This window comes from Natator depressus, chromosome 2 (assembly GCF_965152275.1).
Source record: "Natator depressus isolate rNatDep1 chromosome 2, rNatDep2.hap1, whole genome shotgun sequence".
NCBI lineage: Eukaryota > Metazoa > Chordata > Testudines > Cheloniidae > Natator > Natator depressus.
The window spans coordinates 47007277-47029288 of record NC_134235.1 but is presented as its reverse complement, the minus strand read 5'-3'; the positions used below and the strand labels follow the sequence as shown (position 1 = coordinate 47029288).

General features: G+C 39.8%; 1 protein-coding gene across 1 annotated transcript in view; it reads left to right on the top strand.

The window, feature by feature from the left end:
* Positions 1 to 386: 386 nt before the first annotated feature.
* Positions 387 to 22012, top strand: part of CNBD1 (cyclic nucleotide binding domain containing 1) — a 278638-nt gene continuing 257012 nt past the window's right edge. Inside the window, exons 1-4 of the mRNA XM_074942900.1 lie at positions 387 to 396; positions 694 to 753; positions 7307 to 7382; positions 17060 to 17173. Coding sequence (XP_074799001.1) covers positions 387 to 396; positions 694 to 753; positions 7307 to 7382; positions 17060 to 17173 — 260 coding nt within the window. The remainder of the gene's footprint in view (positions 397 to 693; positions 754 to 7306; positions 7383 to 17059; positions 17174 to 22012) is intronic.

Sequence of the window (22012 nt, the reverse complement as noted above, 5' to 3'; positions counted from 1 at the left end):
CATAGAATTTTCTTCCTTAATGAGAAACTGAGTCACCTGGAGCAATAACTCTTCAGGCACTCTTGCTCAGTCGCTCTGACCCAGACACCAGTCAGAGGGGGGATGCTGTTGCCAACTCTTGATTTGTATTGCAAGTCTCACAATATTTAGTGGAGTCATGTTTACATGAGGATCTCACCTTAGCTTTCATTTAAAAATCCAGTAAGTTTCTAGCCCTCCTGGTTGAAGAGAAAAATGTTAAAAACCTGCCCCTAAAACCTCAAGCCACTGGGAATAAAAATAATCCTAAATTATTATATTTTTAAATCTCTTGATTTTCTCTTAAGCCAATCTCATGATTTTTGAATGCTTGGGACTGGCAATACTGGGAGGAGGTGTTTAACACAATGACCCTGGGTGGGTCGGTGTCGGTCGGTATCTGTCTCTAAAATCATGAGCTTCTATTGCATGAGATAAAATATCTAGGTCAATTAGAGCTAGGCTGTAGCGGGCTCCTCAATGTCTGGTAGTCCAGCCACTAGAGAGGGACAGTGGTGCTCTGAATAATCATAGGTTGCTGGCTTGAATGTTGACAAGATAGCATGTGTCTTTATGACCTGGGAGAATCATACTGGCTTTTTCTTTGTGACCTCACCTGAAGGAGGGGGTGGAAGGCAGGGAGGAGGAGTTGGGATTCCAATGGGGTTCCCTCAGAAGAGACCATGTTGCTGCCCCTTGCTGCTTCTGCTTCAGCTCCCAGGAAATCACAAACTTGTGAGTGTGTAACTCTTTTTGCTGCTGCTGAATCAACCTAATTGCTATAGGAGTATTGCTAAATCCCTGCTGTAATGGGACTAATCGTGGGTTTAATTGGATTTTTTTTACAAGCCAATGGAACAAGTTTTCATGCTAAAATATTTACATTCGAATGTTTTTATTTCTTTGTTTGAAGCATTCACTCATAACATTTCTTAAAGTCTAGATATTATTGTATGAGATACTTGTATTTGTCTGCACAGTACAGAGGACATTTAGGATGCTACATAAATAATTTCCTTGGGATTATACACTTTTTTCTCATTTGAAATTTTATTTTGTTTTTAAAAAATATAGAATTGACATGAAAATCATTGATGTGTAACTATTAAGGCCCATTGGCCAGGTGCCACTAGTGTGATATAAGAAAAAAAACCACACCAAAACCCAATACTGGCTGGCATAGAGACTATAAAGTATATAAGATATTGCTGAAACCCCAAAGAGTATAGGATGAAAATGAAATAGTCAAGGTAGCTTTTCAACATTATGACAGCCATGACTCTGGCTGTTTCTAGGAATGCAAAGAATGGAATATTTTACTTAAAAACAACAATAGTAGTTTCATTTTAATTCTTTGTCTGGAGGAGGGTACTAGATAGACAGGCCCTCTTCAAACTTTCTCCTTTTTGTTATTTCTTTATATGGAAGATCTTTCCAATGTGGAGGGCTAATGTTTTCTTTCTTCTAAATGAAAAATGCACATTAAGAGTGGGATTTTCAAAAGGGCTTGGCATTGGCCTCACTCCGCTTCCACTGAATCACCCAGATGGGAATTTTCCCATTACCTTCAGTGGCAGCAGAGCTGGGCATTTCAGAGAATCCCACCGGGGTGTTCTGCTTCTTTGAAAACTGTTGCTGTTGTAGGCCAGGTGGGTGTTCAGAGTTTCCGTCATTTAAAAAAGAAGAATAAATCAATTAGGTTTAAATACATTCAAGTATTTATTAGCCAGATATCAATTCTAGGGCTCCCGCCCCCAAATGTGTCCTGGAATGACACTTGTGGAGTTACTATGACAGCTCATGATGTGTCCTTTGGAATGGCCTTGGGTTGTGAAGCAGGGGACTGTGATATGTTAAAATGAGGCAAATGGCTTTTCTGTCACCTCTTCACAGTGATCTTAGGTCAGAGAACTGATGCAAAGGAAGAGAGGGAGAAAAAAAGGGTCCTTCTAGATCTGGGAAATGAGTGGAGGCTATGTGTTTCATGCTCACTCTTTTGAAATTCTTTTGTATTCATGATGCACTTAACTTCCTTTGGAAATTAGCCCTGTTTGCTCAGGGCCTGATCTGGATAAGGATGGAAGAACTGCGAAGCGCCTCCACTGATTTCCATAGGAGTGATGGGTGTTCAATAGGGGTTCTGCATTTCTCAGGATGAGGACCTAACTGTGTCAGACAAACCCTGCGGTGAGAAATTGGCCCCACTTAAATCAGTGGAAAAATTCATATTGACTTCAGTGGGGCCAAGATTTCACCCTTAGGACAGCTAATCTTTTTGTCTGATCTGAAATGATTGGCTCAATAAACTCAGAAAAGAGCAGCAGTCTTCAGCTGAACAGTTATCTGGCCCATTCTTGTTTGGAAACCCTATGAACAGTAAAGAATGTGAGCTCCAGAACTGATAGTTTTCCATCTGCCACATAGATTTGCTAAGAAAGATGAAAAAATAAAACTAATTTACTGGAATTAAAATGAATGAAGTAATGACTGTCAGTTGATTGGGCATAGAAACGGGAAATATTCCGTCTGAGAAGGAGAATAACACTTACATTTTAACTTATTGTGTTTAAAAATGAGACCCATGCTTTAATAATATGTATGTCCCTAGCCTTTAAGGAAGCTATTTTGGACCTTTTGTCTCCAATTGAAGGGCTTATGACATTTACACCTTCAGTGACACACATTACTGGCACTCATCCTATATCATTTAGTTTGGCCTAATTATTTTCAATGATGAGTCAGGGGCAGTTGAATGCGTTGCATACATCCAAAGGCTATACTAGCACTGCTTCATTAGGCACATGCTACATGCCCAGGGACACTCCAGGCAGTTAAGCATCTGTGCCAATTTAGACTTTCATGTTTTCCAAAACTTTTCTTGAAATATTTTGTATCTCTTTTTTCCTATCCTGGTCCCAGCAGCATACGGTCCTCTATCATTAAGTCCGATAGCACAGGATAATGTTATTCTGTTCACAGAATGGGGCATTTTGAACGGATCGTTACAAGTTGATTATAACACTTAAGGACTTGCAGTATTATTTTAAAAATACTTATGTCCATCCATGTGCAAAGCCCTTTTTGGTAAACTAAACATTTTGTCAAAAGGTAAAACATTATGGGCCAGAGCTGCAAAGCTGGGGCACATGCAGTTGCATTGCTGCATTTGTGTATGCTTGGACTATGCACACAGATACCAAATGTATACACCAAGTTTATAGTTATGTGACCGGTGGGTGACTACCTGGCTACATACATGCTTTCTCAGGCTTTTGAGGAGAGCTAAGTTCGAGGGCCAGGTTTGGCTTGGACTATTTATTTGTGGTGTATGTTTGGATTGAGAAAGGGGTGAGGATGATAGGCTTATTTACCTGTATGCTTTGGGACTTAAAAGTAATGCCAGGTTGCTCTGGATGTGGCTTATGTCTATTTATGTAAATAATATATAAATATAAGATTTCTGTTCCAGAAAATGCAATATAAAATTTGTTCTATAGAATAAAGTGAACTAATAGGACTAGGGTATAAAGTATGAGGGGTATTGCCACAGGACTTTATATTATTATTATATTATAGGGATGGTGGAGGCAAAAGGTGACTTAATTGTGTAATCAGTCATTTAAAGCATTTATTAAAATTAAAATTGTAGAAATTATGTGGATAGTAATCAGTTTTCATTATAGTTCTTTGCACATCTCAGTTCTGTAATTACATGGTGGCATCTGTCATTGCTGATTAATTTGTAGACAGCTCTCTCCTCCCACCAAGGATTTACTGTGTACCAAGTCAAACTTTTTATCATCTGGAAATGTGAAATAAAAGTGCCACTAATTTGGGGGTGTCAGATTTTCATTCTGTAATTTTGGAGGGCAGGCACCACTGGTTAGAAAGGCTGAGATCAGTATTTTTTTCCTAGCATTTTCTGAAGTGAAAGTCTAACAGGTTGTACGCAGTTCTGCCAGTACTGGGTAAAAGGAACTCTGGCAGTTGACAGCTGGCACCTGGGATTGGAAATAGCAATCACACCTTTCTTAAAGCTTCTTGCTAAAGGCATCTGCATGTTGGGTTCAGTAGTCCATGAAAATTTGTCCTGCCTATAGAAGTGGAAGAGCAGTCTGAAAACAGCAAAAAGCTTCCCTCCTAAACCAAGTAGGATTTAAACATGCTGGCTGTCACTGTGCCTCAGTGAGTCACAACTGACAATACCAAATTCAGGACAAACTGCTGAAAAATAGGGCAGACACACCACAAAATGGGTGATTATTCTTCTATAAGATATATCCACCCAGCAACAAAAGTAAACTTCTGTTTCACCACACTAGCTAACAAGAAGTCAGAAAAGCAATATTCCAGTCCTTGTATCACCACCAAAAACACTAGACTTAATGATGAGTGGTTATTTAAGACCAACTGAATCAACCAAAAGGGATCTTCTGACCAGCCACATACCCAGGTGAATATATAGCTCAGGTCTTACCCAATAATCACACTGTTGCCAAACCTTTAGTATCTAATATCTAAAGGTTTATTTATAAAAAACAAGGTGAGAGTTAAAATTGGTTAAAGGAATTAAATACATACAATAATTGCAAAGTTCTTGGATCAGACTTATAGCAGTGATGGAATAAACTGCTGGCTTGTAAGTCTCTGGTTGCTTCCAATTAACTGTAAAGTCCTCAGTCCCTTGTCCAGAGGTTTGAGCAGGAAAGAAGCAAAATGGAGGTGCTTCCAGGGCCTTTTCAAACAAAGCCCTCTGCATAGCTTGTGGAAAAATACAGGTAACAAGATGGAGTTTAAGTGTCACATAGCCTCGTCACATGCCCTTGCATGCTCTGCTGAGTTATAGCAGGGGCATCACCCATACTCTAGTTAGAACGTTCACATGAAGTCCATTAAGTGTAGATAGGAGTCTTCCATGGTCCATTGTGGGTTAAGTGTTCTTTGATGGGCCATTCAACTTGAATAGTCCCTTCAGACTATGCCGGCTAAATACTTTGTGGATGTTATCACAGGAGCAAACACATTTGAAATACAGGTACATAGTCAATATTCATAACTTAAGGTACAAAATTGATACATACATACAAATAGGATAATCATAGTAAGCAAATCATAACTTTTTCATAGACATCTTACATGACACACTTTGAACAAAATTTGTTGTGATTATTTAACAGTGATAGCAACAATGATTGACATAGTCATATTTTAATCATATAACGTCACACTGGGTGAACTCCGGGCCCCATTATAGTCAACAGGAGTTTTGCCATTGAATTTAGTGGGGCCAAGAGTTCATCTCCAGTCATTGCTGAACACCTTTTCCTAGCTGTTGCTCCTGGAAGGCCTGACACCATAAAGGAAATAAAAACTATGTCCCATGTCCTGGCCACTTAGCCAACGAAATGTCAAAGAACCAGGTTCACTGAATGTGGTGCAGGAAGGTGTAATTCTACATGACTTTGTGCTGCAGGGTAGATTCAATGGAGGGCAGGCAGTGTTGCACTCGCCTGCCTGTCTGCTCACCTACCCTTCCTTGGGGTTTCTACTAGGGCTGTCAAGTGATTAAAAAAACAAAATCACGATTTCGAGAGCAGTTATGTAACAAAACAAAAAAAAATCTACATTTGTAAGTTGCACTTTCATGATAGCGAGATTGCACTACAGTACTTGTATGAGGTGAATTGAAAAATACTATTTCTTTTGTTTATCATTTTACAGTGCAAATATTTGTAATAAAAATAATATAAAGTGAGCAGTGTACACTTTGTATTCTGTGTTGTAATAGAAATAAATATATTTTAAAATGTAGAAAGCACCCAAAATATGTAATTAATTTCAATTGGTATTCAATTGTTTAACTGTGCAGTTAAAACTGTGGTTAATCATGATTAATTTTTTTAATCGTGATTAATTTTTTTGAGTTAATAACGTGAATTAACTGCGATTAATCAACAGCCCTCATTTCCACTCATTTTAGTTAACTTCATAATCCACTAAGACAGTATGGGAGTCCAGCCGGTGGAGGCTATTCAATCAGCACAGCCCTTGCATGCCCCATTTCAGGCCCAAACCCTACTCTTTCTACGTTCTGCAGGTTGCTCCATCCCCCATAGTACAGGATGGTTCACTGACATTGGCCCAAATGCTGAGAATCTACATTTCTAAACTGAGACGTCTGGAGCCAAAAACACATGTTCTTGCTGCAGGACTGGGCAGTGTGAAGTTTCTAGATGGCCCGCTCTCCTGATGAGCTGGCACTCAGCATAGAGGATAACAGTTGTATCTGACTGTAACATGCAGCCTGCAAAGCATTATATAAGGATACATTAGAAAGGGCTAGAAAACACCCTGTTATCAGGCCAATTATTGTAAGGGACTCAGGTTGCATAACTATGAAAGGGAGATAGTTGTGGGGTTATACGGGGAGATTGTAAATGCCGCATCCTTAGCTCATGCAGCTCAGTACTGGGATGTTTTTCTTTTGGTCCTTGCAAGCTTCAAGTTCCTAAACATCACTTGTTTATAGGCAACACTAAAATTACAGTGAGCAATTAACATGAACACACCAGTGATTTTGCCACAAACTGGTTCACAGACTCTATCAAATCTCAAATTCCTTGAGCCCACGTATTAGTAAGTTGGCTGCTGAGATGAGGTGGACAAAGCCTACACTGGACAAGGGCAGAAAGGAGTTAATTATTGGTCCGGGCCCCACACCACAACACCTGTTACCAATATCCAGCCTGGAGCAAGGGCTTGCTAGCTGGAAGGAGTCAAAAGGAAGAAAGCAGGCTTGAGAGCTGGGGTGCCGCACTGAAGAGATTTTTGGTTTTGAGGCATGGAGGACCTAGCAGAGGCCTGAGCAACCTATACCAGGAACAGTAGGAGCAAGCCAGTGAAAACTTGAGTTAGAATTTCTGTTCATTTGCTTAATAAAGTCCAACCCCAGGAGGGCTGCATGGTGCATGGATTGTGTCTTAAAACAGTGTCAGAGCTGTGGGACGTTGAAGATGGTATCATTAATATAGTCACTGTAAAAAGATGTGTTATTATCTCATGTTAGCTAACTTGGTAGCAGTGAAGACAAGACAGCTTGGTTTAGCAGCTCAAGTTCAAGCCTATAGTAGAAGAACCTGAGGTTGAATTGAGCTGGTAATTTGAATGGGAGTTACAACGAAAATACTTCTAATATTATATTTTGGCCTCTGTCTGTACATCTGCATATCTTGTAAAGTCTGGATTCATTCTAAAGATATCATCCACATGTTTTATTTATTATTTGCAGATAAGAAAAAAACTTCTAAGAGGGTAAACTATGATCAGTTGGATGCATTATGTAGCATCAGTGGGCTACAAAACAGGTAACTAACTCTAATGAATACACTTGCTTCTGTTTGTAGCTTTATTGGGAAAGGGCATTAGTAAAGCAATTCTTAAAGTGTGGTTACAGTCTGAAAAGTCTGTGTGAAAGTGCAACCTTTTTACAGCACAGATCTGCTCCCTGTACATGCTATAGTTTTTCTTTAGTGACAAAAATAGGTTTATATTCCTTTTAACTTTACTTCTTCTTTACCCCAGAGCCAGGACAGCTATGGGAGAGTGAAGTGAGTTATACTACAGCAATAAACCACTCCAAGGTGTGCAGTGTTGGGCTATTAGTAAATGCCTTGAGTGTGTTTCAGTTATGCAGAAGGGGATCAGTAGATTACTAATACACACCCTGGGGAAGGTTTAGTGTTATAGCAAATAACATTCATTTGAAAAATTGGAGTGGTGTGGTGTGTTCTTGCAATATGAAAAATGCTTCATATTAGAAGAACAAGAGAAATCAGGGGATTATAAACAGTTTTTCTCTACAGTTTTAAATGTATTTACTGTTCATTGAACTCTAACTTCTCTCTTTTTAAATTTCTTAGGACTATGTTCAGGTCATACCCATGAACCCAGCTGCCTTTTCAGCAGCAGTTCTTGGCTCATCAGCCACTTTCAACTTGTTTTTTAGTCAAAATAAAAACACAGCCCCCCCCCTTACACCTCCCCTAGTTTGGCAAATAGATCCATTCCCAGGTTAGGCCCCAATCCTGTAAAAAATGTATGCACACATTGAACTTTAAATACTTTCATGGTCCCATCAGCTCCAATGGGATTCCTCATCCGCTTAAAGTTTAAGGACAAGTGCAAGTTCAGGATTGGGGCCTAAATTGGGAACTCATCAATATTTCACATTTAGCTTTTTAGAGTGGCTAGAATAACAATCAATAAGCTTCTGCTGAAAAAAGAGTGTCCATTTTATCCTCCAGCTTCCTCTGCCCTCTGCTTCCTCTCTTCACTCATCCACCTTGGATGCACAGAACTACTTGCAGCATCAGGCCCTTGATTACTAGGAATATCCATTGTGCCCTTAAAAAAATACTTTTGTCTCTTTAAAGTGTATTAAATACTGTGCAAAAGAAGCAGAGAGAGGACTCAAATGCTTTCTCATATCCCATTCATAATGTTTTGGTAAATAAACTTTTTGGGACAAGGCTTCTCTTTGCTCTGTATTTGTACAGTGCCTAGCGCAACGGGGTCCTGGTCCAGGACTGAGGTACCCATGAACTACCTCAATACAAATAAATAATAAATACTGCACATTACAGAGATGAAAGCTTGACTCTGAAGATCATTTACTTTTGTAAGGTTTCCTAATCTACCACAATTATAAAAAACTCTTGTTATTAAAAGAATTGATTCCTGGGCATGCAAAATCTCAGCCACAATGCTGCATTAATGCAGCTTTTTCATGTATCACAATAAAGTTCAGTTGTTTGTATGTGCAGTGGGTTGCTTCTCAGATTTTGGATGAGATAAGTCATGCAAATCACATTTTTCTGTAGATACGCAGCTATCCAAAACCTTAAATCAAAGTTTTTGTTTTCTAATTAAAAAAAAAAACAAGATTCAAGACATAACAAGATAGCATTATGCAAATAAACTCAAGTCACCTGCACTGTGTAATGACTAGTTTACTTACTGCAGATGTTGTAATCCCACCACCTAATATGGAGCTGTTCATGGATAGCAGCAAAAGGGAGGAGAGAAAAGGAAGGGAGGGAATAAGGGAAGTGGGGAAAGAAGGGGCAGAGCAGCTCTGAACATGTTTGTCCTGGTAAGGACTGTCAGAGGGGGAAGACAAAGATAGAAAGGTAAAGGAGTAAAGGCAGGAGGATGGAGTAGAGTGAGGGCTGCAGTGACCATACCTGAGCATGTGTGCTTCCACTCTCCCCTTTTTCCCCATGCCATTCTCCAAAGAGAGAAGTGTCTCCTGATACATAGTACACTCATCTCACTGTGCCTATGAGACACCCAACCATCTCTGTGAACTTCCTCCTGTCAAAGTGCTGCCTCCCCCAATGCACTTCACCTTCTTCCTGGAGGGCAGAGACCCATGCTTCGCTTGTTTCCATCCAAGGTAGAATGGATCTGAATTTAAGCCTCCTTTTGGATTGAAATGCAGGTAAAATCCATCTTCTGAACTCTGATTTGATGAGTTTGTGTAACCCAAAATGCCTCTGTGCCCACCAGCCCAACCCCAGATGATTGTACCTCTGTTCCTATTGTATTAATTAACGTGTATTTTCAGTGCAATTTGAATTGTACCTTTTAATAAACTCCTGATTTTCAGAAGGTTTTTGTGAAGACCTTTGTAAAATCAAGGTTTACTGCTAATAACTTTAAGAAAGTTTGATGGAATCTTGGTGTGAATAATAAAATAGTGATCTGGTTCCAATATTTAGAGCACACATACATCAAGAAAATACGGTGGCTTTTAATTTAAATATTTTGCAAAGCCAGACTACTTTTTCTCGACTAGGTGAAGGAACAGCCAGGGGCAGATTCAGGATCACTATCAAAGTGAGCCTGAGCAAATGGGGGATCTGTGCCTGGTCTTGGGGCCAAAAGAATCCTCTCCTTCTTCCAGCGCATAGTGCAGTAGCACAACTGCACCCCAGCAAGTGGTACGGCCCATGGGCTGCAGTAATAATGATTGCTTCCTCCCCTTCTCTACCTCCTCACAGTGGGGATTTTCAATAGGGGTTCTGCGTCATTGTGGAGCCACTTGCTCTGCTTTCCCTCCAGTCCTGGCTCTCTCCATGGCACATAGAGCGCATCCACAGAGCACTGCTGCATGGTGGGCAACTGATGCAAATACACTTGTGCAGCCTTCCCATAGCCTGTCCTCCCCTTGTTCGGTGGAACATATAAGGGGTTAGGGAGCATGTCTGGCTCTAAGAAAGAAAAGAATGCCCAGTGTCTTATGGTGAAATCTTGGCTCTGTTGGAGTCAAAGACAAAACTCCCACTGACTTAAACATGGCCAAGATTTCACTTGAGTGTAAAAGTCACTTTAGCTGAGATCATAACACAGGGTCTATCTCTGCTAGTCATGTTAAAGCCAATTAATGGCAGATGGAATTATTTCTACCTCATCATTATGTTGCTAATAGGTTTTGTTACATTAATAGTTGGTTTTCTTCCTGAAAATAAGACCAATTGTATTATACCCTTTATTAGAGAGGGCTACTCAGACAAAAATGAGACATTTGTTTTAGGTGCTTTGTGAGTTGTTACTCATATATTATAGCCCTTGGACTCCTCATTGTTTTAATATACTATACAGTTCATCTGAAAAAAGTAGTGAGGAATGAAAGGACTAGACATTTTAAGATCAATCAAAACAGGGAGTTTTGAACAGGATTGATGTAATGCCTCTCTTTAAAGAGTACACAGCTCACTGCTTTCTGTTCTGACCGTGTTTCCCCCCTCAGGCAGCAAACACAGGGACTGTCAGTTTAATTGGAATTTCTAGAGTCTAAGGAACCAAATAGCTGCTCTTCCTCAGCTCTCGTAAAAGGTAAAATGCAAAACAAAACAACAACATCATGGGAATTAGATAAACATGGGCATTCATCCTGTTCACACTTTGAAGTGCCTACATCAATGAGACTAGATTTGATTATCATATCTTAGGGAGAGCTTTCCTATGCCTGTATAGATTAAAATCACATTGGAACAGCTGCTATTGCCCAGACTCATGCAGGATAAACTAATTGTTCATATCAGTCTGATAGCTAACTGTTTGTTAGCATCCTTAAAAGAGGGGAGAGGCAGCTTAAGTTCTTGCAGTTACTTAGAAGAGCAAGTGATCTTCCTACAGAATGTGCTTCTTTAAGCAGTTATTTTAGTGTATTTTACCATTTTTGAGAAGAAAACAAAATAAACAAAAACAATAGACTTTTTCAAAATTGCTATACCTCTTCCTTCCTTTCCAAGGATGGAGACTGCGTGGACAGAACTACGTTGAGATACATGCAATTTAGAAGTTTCATCTCACTTCGCTCTCAATCCTGTGAGATGCTGAGGCACTCACAGGGCATTTAGCACAGGACAACACTCTTACTCTGTAGTCTGATTTGTGGATTCCACCTACTCATATAAAAAACTTAATAAAAAAGCATAGAAGTAAAGAGGAACATGTGGAAGGGCAACCAAGAAAAGAAAGCAGGGCTGTAGATATGGGGATTAAATTTGGCTCCATATTTGACAATTTAACCAAATATTTCTCTTAAATCGAGTTATTAAAAATCTAAAATCTGATTTTACAATTTTGGATACTATATCTTGGTCATGACTCTTTGCACTGAGGGTGCGGGAGAGAATCACCTGCATCTTTGTGAGAGATCACAGGAGATTCCCCTCAAGTTATTCATGTTTCAACCACTGGCTGAGGAGCACGAGAGGGAGGCTTTTGGGAGAATACCAAGGTTGCTTTTTAACAGACTGAGTCAGTGGTGGCTGTGAGTGAGGTGGGTGGGTGGACATGTCACTTTCTTCCAGTCTTCTTCATTCTGAGCACCCTTTGGACTGGGAAACAAGAAGCTGGAGTCAGGAACCAAACATGATACAGACCATTACCACTAGGAAACAGGGCTGGCCTGGGCTTTGCAGTTTTATGACCAAATCTTGCCCTTTAGCAGAAAAACAGGGATAATGGCCAAAAAGTGACATATTCGCTCTCTTGTGGGCATCCCACTGGATTTTGCTGTAACAGAAGTGCATAGTAAAGGCACATCTGGATTTATTTTGGTACTTGGCTATCAAACTTGTAACATGCCCAACTATGAGACCTAATCATACAGTCATCTCACACAGAGGAGACTGAGTGTAGAACGCATAATGTGCCCTTCGGTCATAATTTTCTGTACCAGTTGAGGCAGAAAAGCTACCGTCATTGTGCAGCATTACGATTGACGCTTATGTTATCAAAATCTCTAGACCTTACATCACATTTTTGCTTCAGCTGAGAAATGGAGAAAATACCCAAATGCCCTACTGAGTGGTTCTCAAACTTATTTGATCATGCCCTCCGTCTTTGTGTCTGTAGTTATTTACGTCCCCCCCGCCACACAAGTACATACACCAATTAAAAAAAAATCAACACGTAACTCTCACTAAATATTAAAACCAGTAAGGCATTGATTCAAACAGAGCCATTGTAATAAGACCAAAAGCAAAACTGTGATTGTGGTCAATGCTTACAATTAAATGTGCTACGCCACGTCGTAGCAACTGAATTAATGTACAGATGGCAACGACTTTGTATAATGCTAGGCAGGCTTACAGAAATCTGTCAAAATGCACAGCGCCATCTAGAGTCAAATGCACAGTGCCATCTGAGGACCTGGTATGTCTGGAGGAATCAGCTTTGCCAGTTATTCATTGCTGTGGGTAAAATGTGTGCAGTATGTTTTTTTTCCCCCTAAAGCTTCTCACCCTCTCGCCCCCAAATACATTCCGTACCCCGCCAGGGGGCCCGTCACCCAGTTTGAGAACTGCTGCTCTACACGTACAGGGCCATGCTGCACACAGATGTTGCGTCCAAATGTTATATATCCCAGAACATTCCTGTGGTCCTTCACATGATTAATACCTCATTGTGCATTCTCCTTGTGAATGATTCTTAACACATACATGGCCGCATCAGTTTCAGTTCTCTGTTAATCAACATTTGCATGGTGTTAGGACAAATGAAATCTCCTTAGCATAGCATTAAATTACACTTCATACCAAAATCTGCATTCTCACAATAGTGTCATATTGCTATTTGGCTTCAATGTGCCCTCTTCCTACACCTATTGTGTGGGGAGACCCTCCCACACACAAAGCTCCTGCACACCTTTATGTCCAGCAATCTGGAGAGATCATGGTTCAGTTTACCATTGCTATATTTTTCAGTGCAAAACCAGATGGTTGGATGAGAAACCATTATGGTATACATCCTTCTTATGAGCTCTGCAGTCTGGATATAATGGGATGATTTTATCCCTAATGCAATTCAGTTCAAATGCAGTATTTATTTCATGCAGAGCTTGCCTATTGACTTCTAGTCTTGAAGTACTTTGATGGTTTGCCAGGGGAAACTTTAAAATGGTGCTGTTTAGGGAAATTATTGCTTGATTATCTTGACCAGGGAATCTTAAATTTTCCTTTGTAATCTCCTCAGAAAAATAAAAATAGGGCATAGATAACATTGCATTTATGATGAAAGCTGATTGCAGAATATGATTTTGAACTTCAATTGTCTAGAGAACAACCTCCCCCCCGCAAATCCACAAATTATGCCTCAAATCTTAATATCGCCATACGTTTGTAACAATGGCACAGGATTGTGCACCAAATTCAAGTTTGTCTTTAAATGGATGCAATTACATTGACTTCAACGTAGGTATCCCCTTACATCAGAGGAGAATTTCGCCCAAATGTCTCGAAAATAAGGAAGATGATAACTTGAAAGGCAAAGGGGCTACTTTGGTTTATAAAGAACTGAGTGAATGGGTAGCAGTACATTGATATCTTAAAGCACAATATTTTTTCGAAAAACAAAAACAGTAAGCCAGAGTGAAATTTGAGCTGGAGAATGGGGGTGTGATACTGGCAGACCAGATCACGTCAGAGAGTATTCAGAACAATTCACTTGTGTCTTAGTATAGATCAGAGGTTCTCAAACTGTGGTTCGAGCTCCATTCAGGTGGTCCGTGGATAGTTCCCTCTAAGGTGCGTGCCTGGGTTGCCGCACACGACAGAATGAAGGGCCACCACCTAATTAGTGGAGCCATGCAGGTGTGGCTTCACTAATTAGGTGCCTGGATTCTGGAGAAAACGCACATGTAAGGTGAGGTGGTGGCCTCAGGGGGAATAGTGGGTAGGTGGGAGGTAGAAGAGGGGGTGGGGCGAATTTAGGACGTGCAGGGCTGCAGTGGCCAGAGAAAGAGGCAACTTTCCCTAGCTCCAGGGTTGCGGCTGCCGGGGAGAGACGGCCCTCCTTCCCTGCCTCAGCTCGGGGGCTGCTGCGGCGGGGGGGAGAGGGAGAGACCCCCCTCCTTCCAAGCCCCAGCTCAGGGGCTGCTGCAGCAGGGGAGAGAGGACACATCCATCACGTTAGAAAGGTAGACTACTGATATTAAAATATGAGTTGTGTGCTTTTATTTGTAGAACAAAAAAACATTATAATAAAGTTTTTTATATATAGCGCTTTTATCCAAAGTGCTTTACAATAGTTAGCTAATGGTACAAACAACATTTGGAAAGATCATGTAGTGGTCCGCTGAGACCCTCAGCAATTTTCAAGTGGTCCATGAAAAAAAAGTTTGAGAACCACTGGTATAGATCAAAGTGATTGTTAAATGTATAAGTGCTTTGGGTGTTTAAACTTCATAAATGGGATGTCACATGCATTGTTTTTACTTATCTGTGTCCTGTCATAACGTAATAACAAACATTTACATTGTAAATATCCCGTAACAAAATAACTCATCAGACATCAAAAAGCCTTGTGGAATGCTAATGAGGGACTTTATTGAAAAAATTCTAATTCCAAAGAAAATGGACTCAAAGTGCATTTCTCACTCACTGTCATCAAAGGAAAAGCCTATGTGGGTAAAAAGACTGTCAGCTTGCTTTCTGTCAGCAGAAGATATAAATATGGATTCTAGGAAAGATCCTTCATCTCTGAACTGTTTGGACTCTTACAGGGAAGTGTACCAGATGCAAAGTGGTGATCTCCAGAGACCATCTGGGTACCCTGAAAAGACTTTTGGGATACTGGCAGTTTATTACATCACTGTCATCATTTGGGATTACAAACTGTGATTCACCTGTACATATATTTTACTTGCTTTAACCTGTCAGTAACTCTCATTTCCTTTTCTTACCTAATAAACCTTAAGTTAGTTTACTATAGAATTAGCTGCCAGCATTGTCTTTGGTATAAGAGCCAAAGTACCAATTGATCTGGGGTAATTGGTCTTTTGGGACTAAGAGAAACCTGATGAGGTGTTATTTTTGGTTTGAGTGACCATCATCACAAAGTTCAGTTTGTCTGGTGGGTAAGATAGTCTGGAGAGTCTAAGGGGACTGTCTGTGACTCCATGGTAAGACTGTTATAGTGATCCAGGAGTTCACATTTGTGACTAGCGTGGTGACATCTAATTATAGAACATGCCACCAATTTGGGGTGTCTGCCCTTGTTTTCTGTAAGTCTGCCCTGAGGTAGGCACTAACAGTTGTGAGCCACCCCAGACAGCATGACAGAGGGTCTGAACAATTTATTGATGGCAATAACCTTTTAGTTCAGAATATTTCAAAAATGCATTTCTGAATAATTGCCGGCCAAGTTTCTTCAAGATAGCACATAATTAAAGAAGGAAACTCAGTTGTGTGTATATAGATATTTCTGAAATTAGTTAAATGCATATCAAAAAGTATCTTCTGCCTCTTTTAATATGAAAGGTAGAAGTTTACATTTCTCTTGACTCTGAAGATAAGGAAAAGATATATAAATACAGTAGATAAATATTGCCATGTCTAATAAGCCTACAAAGTGAAATATCTTTCCAAGCTGCTTGTCATGGTCACTTCTACCACATACTTCCCAAACTAATGATGATCTTAAACACCTAGATGGAAATGTAGGGTCCACTGAAGTCAATGGGCAAAGCTCCCATTGACTTCAGTGTGGTCAGGATTTCACCTCGTACTGCACTTCCAATGCTTTTTTTAGTGCAAAATTTATTAATTTTATATATGACCAGATTGTGCCACCCTCTCTCATGTTGAGTAGTACCTGCTGTGAGCGTGCTCTGCAAAAGAAAAGTCTCTATATATGATAGATAATAGTTCCAGCAGATGACAGTCAAGAATTTGCAGTATTGTTCATAGGCTTTCTGGTATCAGTAAAAGTTGTGAATTGCAAATGGCTTCCAGAGTGCAGCTCTTTATAGAGAGCTTCTACCAGTACCACACTCCATGATTAGTTCCAGTAACTTCAGTGGGACTACTCGTGGAGTACTCTTCAACATGCATAAGAGTGGCAGAATGTGACTTACCAGTCACCTTGTCCAAAGCTCCTCTGGGGTCAGATTTGGCAGAGTGCTCACCACTCATCAGCTCCCACTATTTTCAGTTGGCGCTGGTGGGTGCTGAGTACTGAGGAAAATCTGGCCATTTCATTTTGATGCCTAAATGGGAACAGAGCATTTTTGGCCTTTGATTCCTCAATGGCTTATTCTGGTCTTTCATGAAAAGCCATTATAACAGTCCCCTTTTAAAATAAGTTTGTCTCCATAGATCCCATGTTATAATCTATTTCTTTTGATAGTTTTAAATAAGTGTGATATTATATAACCTGTAACACTGAAGGCAGTGAGAAAGACCCGTTTTTATGTGAGTTGCATGGCTCACTTTGAGGATAGAATTTGACCTTGTGCTCCCTTAATGTTACAGGAACAATAGATTAAATTCCCATTGCTGTTCCCATTGAAGTCTGGGAGTTTTTATGCAGATCCAACTAACCAGCATGGTGCCTATCACCGATCCCCTCCCCGTACTTAAGATAGTGGTTTTTATCTCCTCCAATAGAAGCAGAACTGGGTGCAAATAATACTAACATTATGTCTAAGGTTTAAAACTTCTAGAATTTATTCTTTTTATCATTTCTTTAGGAAGAATCCACACACCACTGAAGAAGCTCATCAAAAGTTTATGAAACTTTATCCCAAAATATTCTACCGAGAAAAGACTGTATTGCCAGGAATACCTCCAACACTCTCAAAGAGGTAATTAATATCTTCTAGTTTTTGTTTTGAGAGAAAGAAAAGCATAAGAGATTATCAGATCAAGCTTCACCACTGCATATCACAGAACAGCTGGAGAAGACAAAGATTAGTAGCTAGTGTAAATTCATTTTCTGCATGAGCAGAAACATCTGTTCGTTGCTAAGAAGTACATTTGTCCAACCTGTCAAAAAATTATTGGTTACACTTACCTCCCAGTTTGTTGTGTTTGTGAAAAAAGATTATCAGAATGTGGCTGCTTTTATTTTTTTTCCTGTCACTTTTGAAAAAAAGCGAGTGCCCCAGTGAGTAAATGGCTAATCATACATGCACATATCTATCTATATCTATCTACATCAGTGTTGAACATTTAAGCCCCCGATAGTCTTTCTTTCCTTTCATGACTGCAAGTAGAAGCCTTGCCCAGGTACACACCTACATCATAGCAGAGGGTAGACATAGCTGGGGCAGCAGCAGCTGCCTGAAGTTAAGTGAGCTATTATTTTGCTTCAGCTACTGTACTTTAGAGACCCTGAACCTTAAGGAACCTATGGAGGAGGAGAATACCTGGGTCCTGCAAAGAGTCTGTAACAGTTCCGGGGGAGAGGGCAGAGAGGGAACTTCTCTTCCAAGTAGGAAGGGCAGGTAAAGAGCACCCCTGCAGATTCCTTAGCAAATATTCATGATAGGCCGAAGAACACTTGCCCCTTAAGAACGGGAGAGACGACAAGGTCATTGACAAGAAGTACCTGTGTCCCCAGTCTCAGCATGAGAAAAAACAGAGGTGCTCCTTCTCTGGAGGGTGGAGGTTTCTCCTCTGACTGTGCCCCGACTGCAACAGATGCTATGAAGGGCACAGGTACTTCTCCTCCCCAAACCTTTTATGATTGAGGGTCTTTGAAGTAAGTGCAGCAGGAGCCCTTCAACTCATTTTTAGACAGCTGTTGCTGCCCCATCTGATGATGGTGAATAGAACTGGTCAGAATCTCTTGCCAAGGGAAATCTTTTACATTTTTGTCAAAGTTTTCATACATATTTTCAGAGGACAATTTCAACTTTTCCTTGAAAAACAGTATTTTTTTGTTTGGTTTTTGGTAACTAAAATAAAAATGCCTTGGTTTTCTGACAGAAAAAAATGAAATTTTTTAATTATTTACCAATCCAATTTTCCATAGAAAAAATGTTGATGAAAAATTTTCAGCTATACCCTAATAGTGAGCCTACCTATGATGTCTACCTGCAGTCAAGAAGAAAAAGTGACAATTGGATGGGGTTCCTAAATATCCAAAATTCAGATAAAAATAATTAATAAATAAGAGAAAGACAAAGACTGACCAGCTACTAACCCTAATCTTCACTTTTTTCATAAGTAAAATTTTTTGGCTGAAACACTTTAAGACAATATATGTCTGCTAAGTATATCTAATACCCACTGAAGCTAACATGAATGGCACACAAGAAAGTATTTATCCATATGTTTTTAAATGGATCATGGTCTAGAAATGACTGACACATCAGTGTTTCTACTAAAAGAGTCCCTGATCCTGTATTTGAAGATGCATGGGCAGACTCTTTTACCCATATGGAGCCCCAGCAAAGCTAAAATGGAGCAAAGGTGTGTTAAATCTAGCCCAATTCTTGTATGTGGTATGTTGGGTTGCCCATTGTAACGGGAAAAGTTGTCTCAGTGGAGGGATTTAGAAAATAATTTTCTTCACATCTAGTTTATTTAGAACTGATGTTAAAAGAACTATTTTCAAGACATAACACTAATTCTGAAAAGTATTTATTGCTACCTGTTATCCCAAATATCTAAAACATACTTAAAGAGCAAAGTAACTTCTACAAGGGTTACTCTCTGTAAATACCATTCCCCCCCCCCCCCAAAAAAAGTTTCATCCTTAGTTATAAATATGCAATCTGATGCAAGTTTATGGTCTTGGTCAAATCTTTAGAATTTTAATTATTTTAATACCTAAATTATGGAGTCTTATGTTTAGGCTGCTTGGATAAAATTACCTTGGCAATTTCATGATAAAGCCATATCCTGACAGGTTGATAACTCAGCCACAAAAATTAACCTCAAATGGAAAATTTTACATTTTGCAGAAACCTTTATCTTCCAGGGCATGTAGTGTGACATGAATTGCTCTGCTCCCTGCTCACATTTTTTGTAATTTACATTGTCTTATGCTTTTGTAGATAGTGTTCTGTAAATGAAGATAATCAGTATTACACAGTCATAGATGGGAAAATTACATTTCTAGGTTATTGATCAAATCATTCTTTGATTTATGGACTCCTAATCCTTCAAAAAGTGCTACAAATCTACCTGACTTCATATTTGAATCTCTTATTTATCTGTCAGATATATAAAAAACTCACAAAGCCAGCCATCATTAGTTACACATCTGAGTAATCCTTGTAATTTATCTGCACTATATTGTCTTCAGTGATATTTTTTAAGACAATGGAATGTGAATAATTTTCAGATTTTTTGAGGGGGGTGAGCAGTGGGGAATCAGCCTAGATGTGGGCAGAGAATTTGAACCCAAAGTGCTTTTAGTTATTTCAGTTTCATTTACTTTGCATTAAGTTGTATGTGTGACTTCTGTTGACATCAGTGGGAACAACACAAGTGTATCCAAAGACAGAATTGGTCTGGTGGTTTTTGTGTGCTTGCATCAGGTTCAATTGGAGAGTGTTGGGTAGGGGTTGGTTCATAGTACTAGGCTAATACTGTAATTGCTAGATTACAGAAAAGAGCCATGCAGTAACAACATTTAACACAGCAGCCTGGATATTGCCTCTTTAGAATCTGTTTCTGCTGTACTTCCTCATATGGCTCTGAAGAGATCTGTGATTGCCTTCTGGGATTGTTTAAACCTAGACTGTAAGCTCTTATCTATGTGCCGCTGCACCCTGTTTATAGATGAAAATTTGCTGCTGTTTATCTGAGTGAGGTTTTTCTTTGTTTCATATGAGTGTGTTTTGTAACAAATTTTCCCTGTATTTCTCTATATTTTTTTTAATTCCCTATTTGGATATATGTTCACCATTTGAATGTACTGTAATGTTCTGACTTAATCCTGACCTCCAAGCATGTAGCTCAGCACAGAGTGCAAAATCATTACTGTGTATGTGTGCACAAGCATAGTAGCTCATTTGAGAAGATATGAGATGATATAAGCAAAGGTTCTCAGCTCTTTAAGACCCATAACCACTTCCAGAGTTGCAAAGAAAGCACAGAATCCTAAGAGTAGCATCCAGCTTTTAGGGAAAAGGCAAATTTTTAAGAGGGTGAAGGGGTGGGGAGAAAGCTGGGTGGCTTGAGTGTCTATGGTTGGAGACACTGGAATACACTTTTTTCATAGAGCTGCTGGTAGCTTTAGAATTGTGTGTTTATCTTAGGGTTTTATATTAGCGCTCGTCCCTATAATATCATAGTGCTTTCTGTGCAAGATTGGAAAAACAAAGTCCCTAGTGAATGTTACCTGCTTTTCTCCCATATCTGGTGATGGGAGTCTCTTCCTGGGGTACGAGTTTTCTTTTTCTTTTCTTTTGTGTATGTATGTGTGTGTGTGTGTGTGTGTGAGGGGGGGGGGGCGAGGGTGATTTTAAGTGTCATTCTGATTATGATGGAAAAGCTTTTATCACAGAAAGAGCTCTCGCATTGTGACCTCTAAGGGTACATCTACACTGCATTTAAAAGACTTGTGATTGACCTGCGTCAGCTGACTCAGGCTCCAGTTGCCGGGCTTTACAACTGCAGTGTAGATGTTTGGGCTCAGGCGGGAGCTTGGGCTCTGAGATCCTGCAAGGGGATTGGGTCTCAGAGACCAGGCTCAAGCTCAAGCCTGAACTTTTACACTGCAATTTTTAGCCCTGCAGCCTGAGCCCTGTGAACCTGAGTCAGCTGACCCGGGCTCTGGGATTCCGGTGCTGTGGGTTTTTTATTGTGGTGTAGACATACCCTAAGGGTGATCAGTCTGGATTTGTCTACTCTCTTCTGGAAGTTCATCCAAAAGCTGGCCTCCTTAACTATTACTGCCTTACCTCTGTCTCTTGCACATTTTGTCCTGGGCTCTGTAATCTGCATTGTCCTAGAATAGCTGTTTTGCTGATTCATTACTGAGTCGCTAATGTAGCTAGGACCTAGCTTTGTGGATAGGGACAAATGCCTTGAACCAGCAGTTGCAGCTGTGAGATGAATATTGGGAATGGTGTGTGTTCTTGAAATATGGTGTTTGAATAAATAATTTCATGTTTAGAAGACCATTTTTAAAATACTTGATATTTGATATTATTAATAAACTCTTTAATAAGACTTCCGTTCCTAGTTTTTCACCTAGTGTGGGTGCCAAGAAGTCACCTTATTTCCATACACCTGTGACATTAATTGAGTCAAAAGGAATAATAATACTTATATTACCATTTTCTCAAAGTTCTTCACAATCTTTTAATGTATTTATCCTTACACCCTCCCCGCATGAGGTAGGAAAGTGTTACCATTCCCATTTTATAGGTGGGGAACCGTGGCACAGAAAGGCTAAGTGACTTGCCCAAATTCACACAAGAAGTCCATAGCAGAACAGGGAATTGAACCCAGCTCTCCCACGTTCTAAGCCAGGGGAAGCTGGATCTAGCAATTTGCATTGGAGAGAGGAGACATGTGTGATTGATTAACTTCTGGCAGTAGCAACAGAGAAGAAAAATCTGTCAGACTGAATGGTGGTATTTCTAGCATCATCAAGAGCAGGTTGTGATGTATGCACCTGTGTAGTGTGAGAGACATCAGAGAGAAAATTACTTACTTTTAAATTCTGCTCTTTTGAAGATATC